General features: G+C 43.8%; 1 protein-coding gene across 1 annotated transcript in view; it reads right to left on the bottom strand.

Annotated features, from left to right (window-relative positions):
- LOC133345045 (retinoic acid receptor beta-like) overlaps positions 1-15,471 on the bottom strand; it is a 75,994-nt gene that overhangs the window by 6,000 nt on the left and 54,523 nt on the right. The window contains 5 exon segments of the mRNA XM_061555436.1: positions 463-571; positions 574-669; positions 3,438-3,614; positions 9,276-9,445; positions 13,027-13,168. Of these exon segments, the coding sequence (XP_061411420.1) occupies positions 463-571; positions 574-669; positions 3,438-3,614; positions 9,276-9,445; positions 13,027-13,168 (694 nt within the window).

Consider the following 15,471-nt stretch of genomic DNA (forward strand, 5'->3'; position numbering starts at 1 on the left):
CACGTTAATCGATGGTGGTTGAAGCCCGAATTAAAACCGAAGTACTCAGTGGAGTCGACTTTAGTGTCAGACACTGGCATTGTCCCACCGAGCCAGCTCTCCCGTGACGTGCAACGCTTAAAACGAACGCCACTAACATTCAGGATGAGCGCACATTTGGCGCAGCACGACAGCACAGGCACTTGCAAACGGCGATTGCCTGCCAGATCATTGCCTGCCAGATCATTGCCTGCCAGATCATTGCCTGCTTCACGGTGCTGCCGCAATAGGGGCATGCAGAGGCATTCACTTCGGTCGGTGGTGGTTGGTCTAATTATAGGTGGAGACAATCTCCATGGAATCGAAAACGTTGCCCCTGAAATTTCCAATTGCGCTCAGTTCAAAAGGGCATGATGTTTATCTCTCACATACTGGTGCGTTCGGTCAGCTGAACCAAGTCGGCTCTTGACCGTTGACACTGACCTCCACAGATGAGGCAGATGGCACTGAGCAGCCCGGCCTCCGTGTCGTCCATCTCCAGGGGCAGCAGCTGGCTCGCAAATGCGAACACCAGGTCGGTGAGCGGCCCGAAAGCCCGCAGTTGTGCATCTGCGTGCGGTTGAGCGTCAGCCCATCCGAGAATGTCATCGTGTCCTGCTCGGGCGTGTAGCGCGAACAGATGCGCAGGATCTGGGAGGGAAAGGGTTACGCCGGTCGGTGTACGTTTGTTAACTGGCAGCGGCGAGAATAAAATGTACGGCTGAAAGTTGTTACGTGCGACATAATGCTGCAACGGTATACTTATTGAATCTTGGGAACGCACAGGCTGTGTAGGAAAAAAACTCCTAAGTGTGTCGGAAAACACGGCAAACCTGTGATACGGTAATAGATTGCAGTAATAAAAAAGCAATTGGAGCGACGGGCTATCATAAAACTCATCTAGCATTACACGAAGCCATCCCTGGAGTGTCAGCTCATTGCTCTCTACCCGTCGGGGGTTCTGGAATTCTGAAACCAAACGTTGCCAGAAATCGATGGTGGGTCCCAATCTCCTCGTGGTTTTGGTGGCCGCGGGGATCAAAGCCATTAGAGCGAGAGAAACAGTGGCAGCGGAACATCATTCCTGCCGACAGGCCTGAAGGTCAGGCAGACAGAGGCGGGTTATCGTGCAGACATGCACTCAACGCACCAGTGAGCAAACGAATGGGAAGGGACTGAAGCCACGAGATGTTGGTGGAGGGAAATCTGGAGAGGGCAAGGAGTCGAGTGGAGCAGTCACAAAAGTACACAAACGATGCCGGTAAATCCAAGGAACCAAATCGATATGTCGAGAACTTTTCATCTACCACCTGAAACAGGCCAATCAGTAAGAAATGTGTCACGTTAACAAAACGCCAATTAGTTACTTCTTTAGCCCACCGGTGTGTTTGAAGAGTGAATCCACGACATTTACAATTTGAGTACGACGTTTTGCTGGAAATTACATCCAGAATCTTCAGGCGAATTGCCAGAATAGTGAAGCCATCCACCTGCTTCTGGTCTTAAATAGTGCAGAACGACGTCGTCACTGAACCCCATCAGGTTTCGAGATCAGAGGCGGAGGTGGGGGGGTATTGTAATTATATAATAGATTAGTAATGAGTTAATTCGTATGTGATGCCTCTGTAAGGAATTGTAATATGTATTGTGTATTACTTAATAATACGCTTCCAGGATGTACTAAGCCTGTAGCTATCCGAGCGGTTAAAATTAATTGCACTTCTCTAAATTTCGATGGATGATTGAATATAGAGATACAATGAATAACATTTTTGATAAAATGCATTAATGATTGGTATTACTGCAATCATATGTAAGTGCCTGTATTTAAATTAAAAAAAATAGACATCATCGAATCCTTCACTTTTATATTGTGTGTACAATATTTAGTGGTGATATTATTACCTTTAAAGCCTTGGTTTACAGATTGGTCCTGGCGAATGTCACAAGTGTGGCGTCAATAAGGAACCGCTAAAGTGTACGTGTGTTTGGCCATTCTCTCTGGCTTTACTCGTTCAGGTATTCAAACTGAAGACAACATGGTTCTCGCACCGAGTGGAGTGAAGGGGAAGGGATAATAAAAAGGAGAGTCAGAGACGCAGAGAAGGTTAAATCATCCCTAAAGGGTTTGAAAAATAATTTCCAATAACCGCCCCGTTCGGTCAGTAAATCTGTCTTACTGGCAGGGCCTGACATTTTAACGGACGACCTTTAACGCCAGAACGAGAAGAAATGCACGAGAGAAATAAATGGGGAAAATAGCAGGCTTGGGTAAACAATTTGTCAAAAAAGAAAAATTGTTTGAAAATTATAGGCGGTGATTGGGAAGCATAATCGAATAAAAACATTTACCATCTTGAAACCAATAATTTACATTAAATGAAGTGACCAATGAGACACTGTGACGAAAAAAGAACCACGATATTGCCAGGACTGCACTGCCACATGCTCACGAAGACTTAAGGATGAATGGAGGTTTAATTAAAAAAATGCGTTGAACATAGAAGCTCCCACGAGTTGGTCCTCTCAACTGAGGGCATGGAAGGGGCATGTGGTTGTTGGGGTAATCATGAGACACACAATTTGAAACATCAACTGTTTTTTGGAAGCACAAATTGTCCTGAAGCACACGCTGAGATGTTTATTCTATCTTCTACAAACATCGCATGGGTTTAGCATATTACACATTGCTTTTCTGATGTCAGTGTCTCATGCTGTTGTGTACCTTACCCTCTTTGGGTATCTGATTTAGGATGTTGGTAGGTGCTCGAGTCTTTTTTTCCATGTTTGTATGTACTGTATGAGCATATCCTTCATTAGAAGTATTTCCCCCATTCTCCTGAGGTTTCTGGAAAAGGGTGCTACTCTGTGTTGCTGGCAACTTTTCAATCAAGCCTTAGTTCATCTGCTTAACAATTGGGAAGACAGTTGTTGGAGGTGGCGAGGGAGTTCAGAGGTCAGAGCACTGATTCGGCACCGTTGAGAAACTGGCTTTGAGTATTGGCAACCACCAGCGATTAAACTGATTCTCAAGTGGAGTTAGTTGATAATCTTAGCCCAAATCGCCCTTGACTGCAGTGAGAATTAGAAATAAATATATATCAGTTTGACTGACATGCAACAAACAATTTTCCATAACATTGCACGTGCAAAAGTTCACCCCCTCGTGTGTGGTCAAAACGTAAACTTTAAGACATATTAGAAGTAGTTCTGTGATGTCTGCTTTCTTGGACTATTCTCTAACCGCATAGCTTATGGATTGTGCTGTTGGAGTCCCGAATGGCTAACTTCATCCCAAGACATGATGCAAGCTGGCACAATGGAAGTAAAACTAGGAAATAACCAAGAGCATTATAAAAGCTGAAAATATGTAGCTTTAAAGAGGAGGGGTGGATATGCGGATTGGGGTGGATGCCCACCAGAATGTCGAGGCAGGCGGCCTTGAGTAGCGTGATCTGGTCGGCGATGGTGAGGCTGGGGAAGCCCGGCATACGCTTGGCGAACTCCACGATCTTGACGATGCACTTGGTGGAGAGCTCGCTGAACTTGTCCCACAGGCCCAGATCCAGCTGCACGCGGTGGTCGGCGCACGAGTTCTGCACGAGACGAAACATTCGCAAGTTGACTTTGGTAGTCTGGCCTTGAGCTTGCATGTTCGCTGTTGATTTATCTGTTTTGAATTATTAATTCACTAAATATGAATTCATCCTGGTGGAATATGATGAGCTATGAATTTCCTATTCACAGATGTACAATGGGGGCAGGTAAGAAAGTTACAACAACAAGTCTACTGTTCAAATACTTTCGTATTAATGTATTATAGGTTTAAAAACACATTTACCACTATAATGACACCACAAAACTCAGTGACCAGGGACAGGGCCGAACACCAGGCGGTGGGAGATTGTAATAGCAGAGATTGACGATCTGGGGTTGACTGCAACAGTTTTGATGGCGAGGTGTGGTGATATAAACTGCAGTGGCTCTTCCAACCTCCTGACCTATACATTGTATACCCTGGGTAACATTATTATTAAACATCAAATTGACCCAGATTTATGGCACTATGAGCTTGAATTGGATGTTGGAGGACTCATATTTGCTAGTAAAATGGCCAAATTGCTATAATTTCCCATTGATTTGGCAGAAAAGTCATTTCCACCAATATATTAATCAGGTGCGAGATACTTTATCTGAAAACGTTTGCGAAGTTCCTCAAGCCTAGCTCAGACATTGGTAACAAATGTTCCCCCATGAGCACCAAGCATTTTGGTAATGCTCTCCTTGCACACTGTCTATTAGCAATACCGACACGCACTTGTTGGATCGAGTTGCAAGATGGCAAAAACATACTCGCTTAAAACACACCAACGCGCACAGTTCTCCGTTATTAAACAGTGGTTTCACTAAACGCTGTTTTTATGCAGCTAACACAGCACGGTCCAAAATGGACAGAAATGCTGGCGGGATATCCCCAAAAACCTTGGGATCTGGCTAAACGTGGTTTCATCGCAGAGTCTATTACTTTGGGAAACAAATTTCGCGAAATGTGTAAATGTTATGGAGGAGACAAAAAATATTTTAAAAAAGAACTCCGTGAAGTTACGAGCGGCATTGGCGCGGCGTCGCGCCATGGAATGCGTGGAGAGATGCGAACCCTGGGGAGCCGCTCTGCTCCCACGTCCCCCGACGACACTCATTTCAATGCCAATGCCGCATTCATTTCCTATTTATGTCCATTGTCTGATTGCCCGTGGAAGAAAAAAATATAATTTCACCAGTCATGCTCCATGGTTATTATTATTATGCTTGTGATTATAATTTATATGTAGGCATTAGTAGTGCATCGGCGTTAATAAAAACAGCGGTGATAATCGGTGCTAAGATGATGACTTTTAAATCTAGATTTAAAACTCATTTCTTTAGAATTGCTTTTTTAGTTTCGTTTGTTGTCCTTTCCCCGTACCTCCGATTCGCACAATTGGCTACTTACGGTGGGGTCGACAAAGAAGTTAAACATTCACACAAAATTCTTATGAAATTTGGGGGCTGGGAATTATGAGAAGACAATGTGTTTATAACATTTTTTTATTAAAATATTTTACCTGGATAATTCCTCATTTGCAAGGGTCTTGACGGTGTCAAGTGATCACATACATAGCAGACGTGTAATGATGCGTATACAAACATTTAAAATAGAGATGTAAATAGTAAAATGGTTTACATCACCAATTCATGTAGAATGTACTTTAGCTTCAACAATTGCAAATGTTGTGCAAGAGTGATGTTAAATTATACATTCAAATAAGTTGAGACTGGCGGTTTGTTGTTATTATGAATACTAAATTGTAACTTGATAACTAGAGCGGTACTAACATCCGTGAGCTGCACAGCTTTCTATAATTCACACACAACGCAAGACTGAACGTCTTTGCAAATCCACACCAATCGATAGGAAATCTCCACGGTGTCATATTTTAGAAAAATGGTTAAACCTAGTGAATGTAATAATGCTATCCAGATGATTTTACGGTATGAGCTAGCAGAATGTTTAGGTGAATCGTGGAGAATTGTCACATTTTCTGTTGTTAAATTCTGGATTGTTTATCACTGCCGATTATGAAAGTTTACTTGACATTTGATCCATTGTTCCATTGTGAAATGGAGGGACGAAATGCATGTATTTGTTCTGAATTAAAATGTGAGATTGTGGTGTAGAGAAATTCGATGTTGCTGCTATTCCAATGTAATTGTCTGCGTGTATTTTTACAAGATGGAGATATTTTCCCATGACATGTTTCATTTTGTTGTGTTAGTTTTCACTGAGAACCAGATATACAAATAGTTGAATTTTCTATAATAAGACTTAAAACTCTTCCGTGAAAGGTCTCTTTGAGGGAAACCTATTCTCAAAACAGAGACCAAAGCATCGTGGGCTGTCAGAGGGTATCGTGTGTGAGGTATTATGCATTGGTGCATAACAACCTTCCAGGGCATTTTGTTAGCCACTGTGCAGTGGGAGGTACATATTGAGACAATGCTTATGAAGATGCCAGGTGGATTCTTACATTGCAGAACCGCAAGAGATGGCAGTGGCCTTCATCCAACAGTGGATTGATTATGCACATTGATAATGATACTTGTACATAGGGAAGTGACATTGCAACTTAACCTCAACACGAGTGATGAAGGTGTAGAATACTGAAATCCTGACAAGTGAAAACAAAACGGAAGTAAAAGTATACTTCGAATTCTCATGAATCCCAATGTCCATGCTGTTTAAAAATGTATTCTTAATATCTAAATAAATAATCAAACAATATGCCTCCTAACCCATACCCATCCCACCACATACAATATTAAGTATTTAGTACACATCCCATTGGCTATACAGCCTTGTGGGAATTATTTTTTCGTCACAGTATTAGTTTAATTCAAGCTAGCTCTGTGCCCATCTTAGATTGCCACGTTTTTTTTATTTTGATTATACTATGTAAATAAAATTATTACCCAGAGTGGCTGTACATTTTTTAATATTTCATCAGCACAATTTACCTTAATATTCATGTTCCCTATATAGAGCAATAAATACTGTAGCAACTAACTTTATTATAGAGTTGGCAAATTATACAATTTCATGTGTGCTAATGAGCCTCATGTGGAAGGGCATTGCTTGTTTAATTGGCAGAAGTTTAATGTACACATTATTTATGCATAAGCCCTCTGGCTCAAGCGCTGTTTTGAATGAAAGAGCATATTATTTTATCATATTTTTTAGTAAGTATCCTAATTTGGCCCCTCTTTCCATTGGCCAGTGGTTTTGCCAGGAGGGCTCGGGCACACGAGTGTAATGGATTGCATTTTTCACTGATGGATGGGGAGGTTGGAGTGCCCTCTGGCAGCATAACCTTTGAACCGGCAGTGGTGAGCTCATTTTCCCCTTCGCCCTCAGTCACACGTCGTTCCTGCCATGTTTCCGGTCACAAAAGTGATGTTGGAATGCCACAGTGGATTTTAAAACGGCCACTTGCGTTTCTGCAAAATGTCACATCGGCCATGCCATGAATGAGCACATTCATGGTCTATTCATGAGTCTCCTTAGTGTTTTGTTAACACTTTCCTGCTTTTGAGTACAACAGCAGAATAAACAATGCCGTGTATGTGCGTTTATTGCATGTGTGCAGTATATAGTGGCCTTTAAGCATCTGTAGTGGTGACTGTAGTTGTAATAGCTCACGACGTATGCCATACTGTAGTTTAATGCATGATGACATGCCTATGATGAATTGATCACAACGTCGTGTGCCAAGATTGCATTTTTTCTCGATTTTTCGAAATCTGCTGACTCCGCTTACATTGGTTTGCATTTTCAAAGCATCCAACCCCGGGCATTTTTCGCAGATGAAGGTCTCTTATAAAGAATCTGCCGCAGGGTATTTATACAATCTCCTAATCCATTAATCCACCGAAAACCCTTCACACGTACCCAAAGATAGCCAACAGCACACATAACAATGTACATGCGTTTTAGCTTGCAAATTTCAGCGGAAATTGATGTGTCTTGTGGCTTTGTCATGTCGCAAAGAATTGTATTTAAAGTTTCAATTAAATAGGGTCCAACTGCCACATGAAATTCCCATGTGATTGCGAAATCAGATTGCCTTTTCGAACATTTTTGCAAATATGCAGTTTTACATTATACAGACAGTTAAACAAGGAAATATGGTATTCAATTTCGCAAAACATTCTTTTAAATTGTAAGCAAATACATCCTTCGCTGTTTGTGACTTCTAAAATTATCTTCCATCAACTATCGACTCTTTGTCAGAGGGGGTTGAATAACTAGAAGAGAGGTTCTCTGAGGCAACACAGTTTTTATTTAACGATTAACACTTAACACAGATGGGTAACGGCCCCTCGCACCCGATACACTATGGAGGTCACTCTCCAGACGACTACCGCCTCTCACTGGCTAATCTACAAGTCCTCCCTGAGTGAAGCTTGAATCTTCACTGGTATACAAGCTGGAGCCGACCCTTGCCAGGGGTGCAGCTCTGCCCTTAGGGCTCTTCCGTCTTCAGGAGACTTCTTGTCTGGGGTCCGGGGATGATGTCATCCCCAGCCCCCCTCCTGGGGTCTGGGGTCTGCCCCTTTTAAATACTGTTCCATAGGGGTAACCATTGGGCCCTATGGTCCAATCGTCTCTCAGCACTGGGGCTCAGCCCCTCTGTTTCCCCCTATTGGCATGTGGCCGGTATTGCCGGCAACTGCATAGGAACGGCGCATCTTGGCCCAATAACACTGTTACACACATATAATCTGGATCGCGCTGCTGCCTCGGTTTTGAGGCTATGCTGTGTAACTCGTCTGTGTGTTTTAGAATTGTACACGAATACTGTTGTCATATCTGCGGTGGAGTGCCTAGTTCCTACCTAGATTTGAAGTTTTCGTGACTGCAGGGATCCGTACTCTTTGGTTCTTTCGGTAAAGTCACGTAGGTAGAAAATGAATTAAAGCACGACGTTTCGATTGCAACACAAGCAATCATCATCAGGTGGGAAAACCACAGCAAGACATTTTTTTTCAGCAAAACATTTTCTTGCTGTGGTTTTCCCACCTGATGATGATTGCTTGTGTTGCAATCGAAACGTCGTGATTTAATTAATTGTATTTTATACCTACGTGACTTTACCGAAAGAACCAAAGAGTATGGATCCTACCTCATTGCACGTGATAGAATTCAACATAAAGCGGTTAGGGAGGTTCATCATTCAGCACTCATTCATTTACTCCAGTCGCTCACTCACCAGCGGCTGCTCCTTACCAGTCTTCTATCCCGACTGCAATGGTCACTGTTGCCGTCGATATTCGCTAATTGACTCCTTCACCAATGCTGAGGACTTGGTACCAGACTGACTATTTTGTTGCATCCAAACTGTGCTCGACCCCCCACCACGCTGTAGGCCACAACACTTTATGCTTTTTCCCTCAGACTGCTTGACCTTGGAATTCCCTCCCATCGTCTTTTCCCCCCCTCGACAGTGTTGTATGTCGCTCGCTGCTTGAGAGTTTAAAAAATATATATCTTTGGGCCTGCCCTTGAAATAATTCCCAAAACACACACAAAGTCTGGATCGGTGTTGCAACTCCCCCGGCCAGCGCGCACCCCCCCCCCCCCCCCCCCCAATTCTCTCCACACGCTGCTTTAAGCGCCCATGGTCCCCGACGGCCGGCATCGTGGCGGGCGGTGCGCTTACCGTCGTGTACTTGCCGAGCTGACACAGTGACGGGAAGGTCTCCTGGTGGGCACAGCGGATCTTGTCGACCATCTGCTCCTGCTCGGGGCTCAGCTCGTAGCTGCGGGGGACGCTCTCCGGGCTACGCGCCACCACCTCCTTGCGTTTTTTGTTGCGGTCGTTCCTCACTGCTGCTCGTTGGCCAGATAGAAACAAAAACACGTGCACGCTTTTCTGTCAGCGCAACAGTCCGCGTGTCCAAAGGGCAAAGTTGGCAGAAACGAGTTAAAACTGCTCAAGGAGATGAATTTCGTGAAGGTTGTAATTTACTTGTTTAGTTTCTGATCAGAATCTGTGTGCCCATACAGTTATTGGAGAGTTAAGCTCTCCTGTGGGATTTAAAAGATACTATATATTGTCCCCAAAGTAGAATTTTAGAACCGTTGACATATCAGCCATGCATGTAATATAAATTATCATAAAAATGTGAATGTCAAGTTATTTTACACCCATATCCTTTAAAATGACTCAATCTGTTTTCAATAAAAAATATTGGGATGCATTAAGAAGGAATATACAATTGCATCTTGATTAAATATGGGATATATGCACATTGTAATTATCATCATATTTCTTCTTGAGCATTTCCCTCTACACAACCATCACATTTGTATAGATTCCCTAGGCTTAAAAAAGCTCAAATGAAAGCAGGTATTGAGCAGAAAAAACACGGACGTCCCATTATAAATCCATACAAGCTTTGCTCGAAGCACAAATAAAATGTTGAAGAAAGGAATGCTTGATTGCACTTGCTTCCTACAGGCCTGTTTAGTGCTACAATTACTCTGAACCTATTCTCCAGTCCACGTAGATAGTGGTTATTTAAAAAAGTGTACAACCTAAACACTTTCCTCCCATTCTGCTGATGGGCACAACGGATATTGTTGACCATCTGCTCCTTCGCTGTGACAGAGCGATGTCGGCACTTGGCGTTTATGTTTGTCAGTGGAGATGCCGGTCGCTGAGGGTATCATCAGGCTGGCTGTTACACAGATAATTTGTGAGGATCCTGCCTGGTTCCTGTGATTAAAGTGTTGCGTTACATACATGGTCATATTTATGCACGGTATGCATTCTTTGTTTATGCGCTGATGGGTGGAGATGGACGTAAACGCATGTAAAATCAGTCATTAGCCGAGTGACCACTTTGCATGAGCGCCGCCGGCTTTGCTGACAAATTCCATGGAGTCCCCCGAACCACGGCCAAGTCAGAGTAAATACATCCTAAGATCACATATTGCTGTCGAGCACGGACGGATCGGCTGCTTTTCGAGCAAAGGCCGCATTTAGAAAAACTACGGGGCAGAGCGCTGGGCACAAGCCGATTTAAAGTATTCTCTGCTTAATACCCAGTCCATGTGGACGGCAAGTAGATCGAGCAAGGGATGAACTGGGCACCGCTCCAACCTTATGATATAAATACTGCATGGCATTTAAACAGTGCCAGTTTATTTCCGTAACAATACCCTTGCAAATATGACATAGAGGGAAAATGATGTCTCTTCACCGAAACCAAAAAACTAGCGAAGTGGAAAGCTTTGTTGGGGAGAATGGACACTTTATGCTCATGGTAGCACTGTCGTCAAAGAGCGTCAAGCTTTGCGAAGCCCCAGCAAACGGAGCAAGTGATGTTGCATCGAGGCAAACCTCATCCTTCCACACATCAACGGCTCTATTCGCCAATCTGATTGTAATGTTTTTAATGTGAAGTCGTGTGTGTGTTGTTTATGTCATTTAGCAACATATTTGAAACATGGATTAGAAAAAAGTAACCAGTGAGTTGTGTGTCCCATTACTTGATAGTATTTGCAATTTACGACGTGCTAATGACGTGAATACGCTGAGTAAATGACTTGTGTAAGTTGTCTACCCACTAGTCTCAATATTGGTGCAAGGAGATTAGTTTTGTCTGCATTTGAACAATGAGCGTTTTAAGTCTTAGTTCGATATGTAATTCATTAGATTGTGTTTTGTCGTTCTATGTGCGGTCCAAACCAGTTGGGATAATTGTTCGTAATTTAACCTGGTTAAAAGTCACTGAGATGCATTACCTCTTTAAAAAAGGAGACCTGAGTTTTAGTGAAAATAATATGAAAATAAACTGGGGCTTTAAAGAGTACTATACTCTGAGGCTTACATTGTTTACGTTGCTATTAGAATAATTATAACAAAGCGGTGGAAGAATGCGCTCACACGTAATTGCCAAGCAATTTTTTTAAACTGCTCCGCAATGATTACACGCGGTCGCTGATTGCGCATAGAACGTTGTGTAAAGTATAATCAGTTAGAACAACATCGACATAAAACACTATATTTTTCACTGCCTGGCCTGTGCATCCAACCGCCAGCCCCTTCCTAGTCAGGCGCAAAGATGTGGGAAAGGTTTTGAAAGACGCTAAATGCACGACACACCAGCACTGCCACCACCACCGCCACCGCCACCGCCTGCACGTGCACCGGGACCGGCGTGGTGGGTACGCACGTGTGCCGGCGAGACACGAAAGAACCGAGTGGCCTCTCATGGCGGCTGAATCATTTATGAGGGCCGCAGTCAGAGGTCAAATGATGCATGAACTGGGCAGCGGCAGCCGGGGGTCGGTAATTGGACTACCAGACACAACCTCCGGTGGCGGGGAAGCCACGGGCGACATGAGAGGGGGAACGCGTGTGAAGCGTGCGTCGCTCGTTTATTGGACTGGATGAGGGGGGGCCGGGGGTCACTTGGAAAAGATGAAATAACAGAGAGGGCACCCCCCCCCCATCCCTTGCCCCCTCTCCTTCCACGAAATGGTTTCTGTGGTTTCACCCCCCCCCCTTCTTCTAATGTGGTATTGGATTGTTGAATTGACACCTTTATCGCTCATTGAATATCAATGTTCCGTTGTTTACTTTACAGCCGTGCTTTAATAAAAGTTGTTTTGTTGAACATCATTCCTGCAGAGATATGCTATGCACGATGATGTTATTGCACATCTCACGAATTTTTCAAGGCACCTGTTTTGAATCAAATAGAACTCAACTGGCTGAAAAACACCTCGCCAGCATCATCATCATCATTGACGTACACAAAATATAGAGTATGCCAACTTTGATTTATGGTGGAAGTCAGCATTATACAAGCTATTGATCAACAAAGAAGACGGCAATAATCCAATATGCACCTGATCATTTCTCATGACTGGCAGCACATGTTTATAGCATGGTAGAAAGCAGCCTCCAAATCTACATCACTGCCTTTTCTCTCAGCTCTAAAGAATGGCCATTGATTGAAACATCGCACATATAAAGCACTCTTGTCAATTCACTGCTGCACGGGGGCCTCCCCACGCCTTGTGTGTTGCAAGGATCATTTAACCATACTTCACCATGCTGGTCAGTGGGGGATGGTGGAAGCAGGGCTCATAGACTTTGGGAGCATAGTACAATACAACAATGCATTTTTTCTGCCATTGCCCCCCGACCAAATCACTTGGAATTTACCCGGTCTCGTCGGATCATGGATCCCAAAGTTGGGTTGGGCCTGGCGAGTGCTTGGGATGGGCAACCACCACGCATGAAATGCGGGACTACGTTGTCAGAAAAAAACGTTAATCTGTACACGCGCGTATAATAAAAGAGTGTTCAATGATGATGCGGCAAGGCCGTTTAAAAAAAAAAAAATCTGTTTTTAACTCAGCAAGCACACTCCTCCCTGCCTCGGTGTTGCACTCACCCTCCTTTGACATGCCGACTTCGAAACACTTCTGCAGGCGGCAGTACTGGCAACGGTTGCGCGTGCTTTTGTTTATTATGCAGCTCTTGTCCCGGTGGCAAGTGTACACCATGTTTTTTTGGATGCTTCTGCGAAAAAAACCCTGCACGCAGGCCCGCACAAGCACGCACGCACGCAGGGGTGAACATTTACACGCACACAAACTTAGAGACGCGTACGCGCGTAACACGTTCGCACGCGGGTGCACATGTACGAGCGTACACACATCCGCACGCGTACACATTGCGTGCACGCACACATGCATACACGCGCGTACACATCCACGCACATGACACGCACATATCTGCACAGATGCACGCATATACATACATTCACACATATACACAACAGGTAAGCAAGACACAAAGACACGGGCATGCACACACAATTGTGTTTGTGTGTATGTGTGCAAGGACACAATAAATACAATTGGTTATACTGTAGACATTTCATACTGTTAACATGCCGGCTAATATCACTTGAATTCAATGTTATTTTACGCAAGAAAATTCTGCTTAAAGTTAAGAGGACATAATACAAAGCATGGTGGATCAATTTGCTAGCTGAAATTGACGAAGAATTGACGATGATTATGATGATGGTAATACGTCTCGTGATGATACAAATTGTACATTGTGAATATTGTCATGCAAATGCATGTTATTGTTAACATACCTATCCAGAGCCTGTTATTTCTTGGGTGGGGGGGGGAGAAAAAATAAACCTGGACATTTATTTTAATGAAATAATTACTTTCCCTTATCGATTCGATGTGTGACCTGCTGCTGACCAGATCACACGGGTTCAGACAAGGTCATTGCTAAATGTTCACATGTGAACTAAACAAGCAAGCAACGGCGTCTGACAAAACAATGTGTTGGGGCAGAGGTTGTTAAGGGGCTGGCATCTGGAAGCACTGGAGGGCGATTACTACAGCCGGCTTGAAATTGCATAGCGCGGTTAGAAAATCAATAATGATGCTGGATTTCCTCGCGGTGTTACAAAGCTGTTACATTAGTACTTTGTGAGTTCAAATCTTTGCCTGAGGATTCATCTAAAATGAAATTGAACAGACTTCTCATTTCTTGGGGAAAGGGCCCTAAATACGTAAAGGCAGTTTCGACAAACAAATAAATAAATAAAGTGCTGACTGACATAGGCGAAATTCTTGCTTTGGCTTAATGCATTCAACCCAAGGGAAAAACAGATCCAGAAAGCTTTTATTTCTTGACATTGCAAATGTCACGGGATGTTGCAGCTTCGCGCGAGCCCCAGCAAATGTATTTTTCTGGTTAGCTCAGTTTTGTCCGCTTAAGCGTGTTGTTATACATTTGGCATTGTTGCCAGCAGAACACTGTGAGTGTCTTTGACAGGGGTAGACGTTGGAATGAAAGTGCTGCCACGTGGCAAAAACATATACCAGTCATGACGGACGCAGTCATCGGATGTACGTATGATTACTTTCGTGTGAGTCGTTTTTATCAGCCTCTTATCAGATGCGGGCAGTTGACCACAACCAACTTCATAGAGCCAGTGCTGGCGGTGAGAAGGTGGCCTTGTCAATATTAAAACAGGTGTGCACGTGAATTTGCCGTAATATATTTTCCCACCACTTGTTTGACTTTGGGACGCAACAGAGCGGTGTTTGTACAGGTAGGGTTGTATTTCTGCATGATCCTGTAGCCGAGTGTGTATGTATGTTGAACTTCGTTCGCACCGTACGTAGCCAACCGTGCTAATCGGAGGTGCAGCAGAAGGACAACAAACTAAACACAAAAAGCAGTTCTAAAGAAATAAGTTGTCAATGTAGATGTAAAAGTGCATAGCTGCCGTGGCTTTCTAATATCGGAAGGAAGACTGTTCCAGACGGCTGTAGAAGCGCATCTGAAAGCACGCGATGCGGTGACCGTCTCTGTTCGATGGTTAGCTAAAAGCTGCTGCTGCGAGGATGACTGGAGTGTGTGTGATGGTCTATGCTCCTTTGACGAGATCAGCAAGGTATTGTGGTTCATTTGTGGCCAAGCAACTTTGTGTGCAATGAGTGCGAGCGTAGTTAGTTTTAAAACGGGTACCCCTACAAGCTTGGGCAGGACGCGTCGTTAGAAGGGACGATGGCCAGTGGTTGAGACTAGCAATGGATCTCAACGCTCTATCCTCTCGGTGCACCGAGAGGATAGAGCTGCACGGATGGTTGCATCACAGAACTGTAAGAGATGGTAATAGCTTGGGGACACCTTCATCTAGCAGTGGACTGATCATGGCCAATTATGATGCCCGCAAGGCGTACCGTCACATCCTTATCACAATGATCGTTTTCTTAAACTACCGTACAGAAAGTAAACAAAAAAGATCCCCCATTGAGCCTTACAAAATATCCTGGCGATTCTCGTGAGCACATTTTAAAGC

Source organism: Lethenteron reissneri, chromosome 21 (genome assembly GCF_015708825.2).
Source record: "Lethenteron reissneri isolate LAM-NWPU_2019-01 chromosome 21, ASM1570882v1, whole genome shotgun sequence".
Lineage (NCBI taxonomy): Eukaryota > Metazoa > Chordata > Hyperoartia > Petromyzontiformes > Petromyzontidae > Lethenteron > Lethenteron reissneri.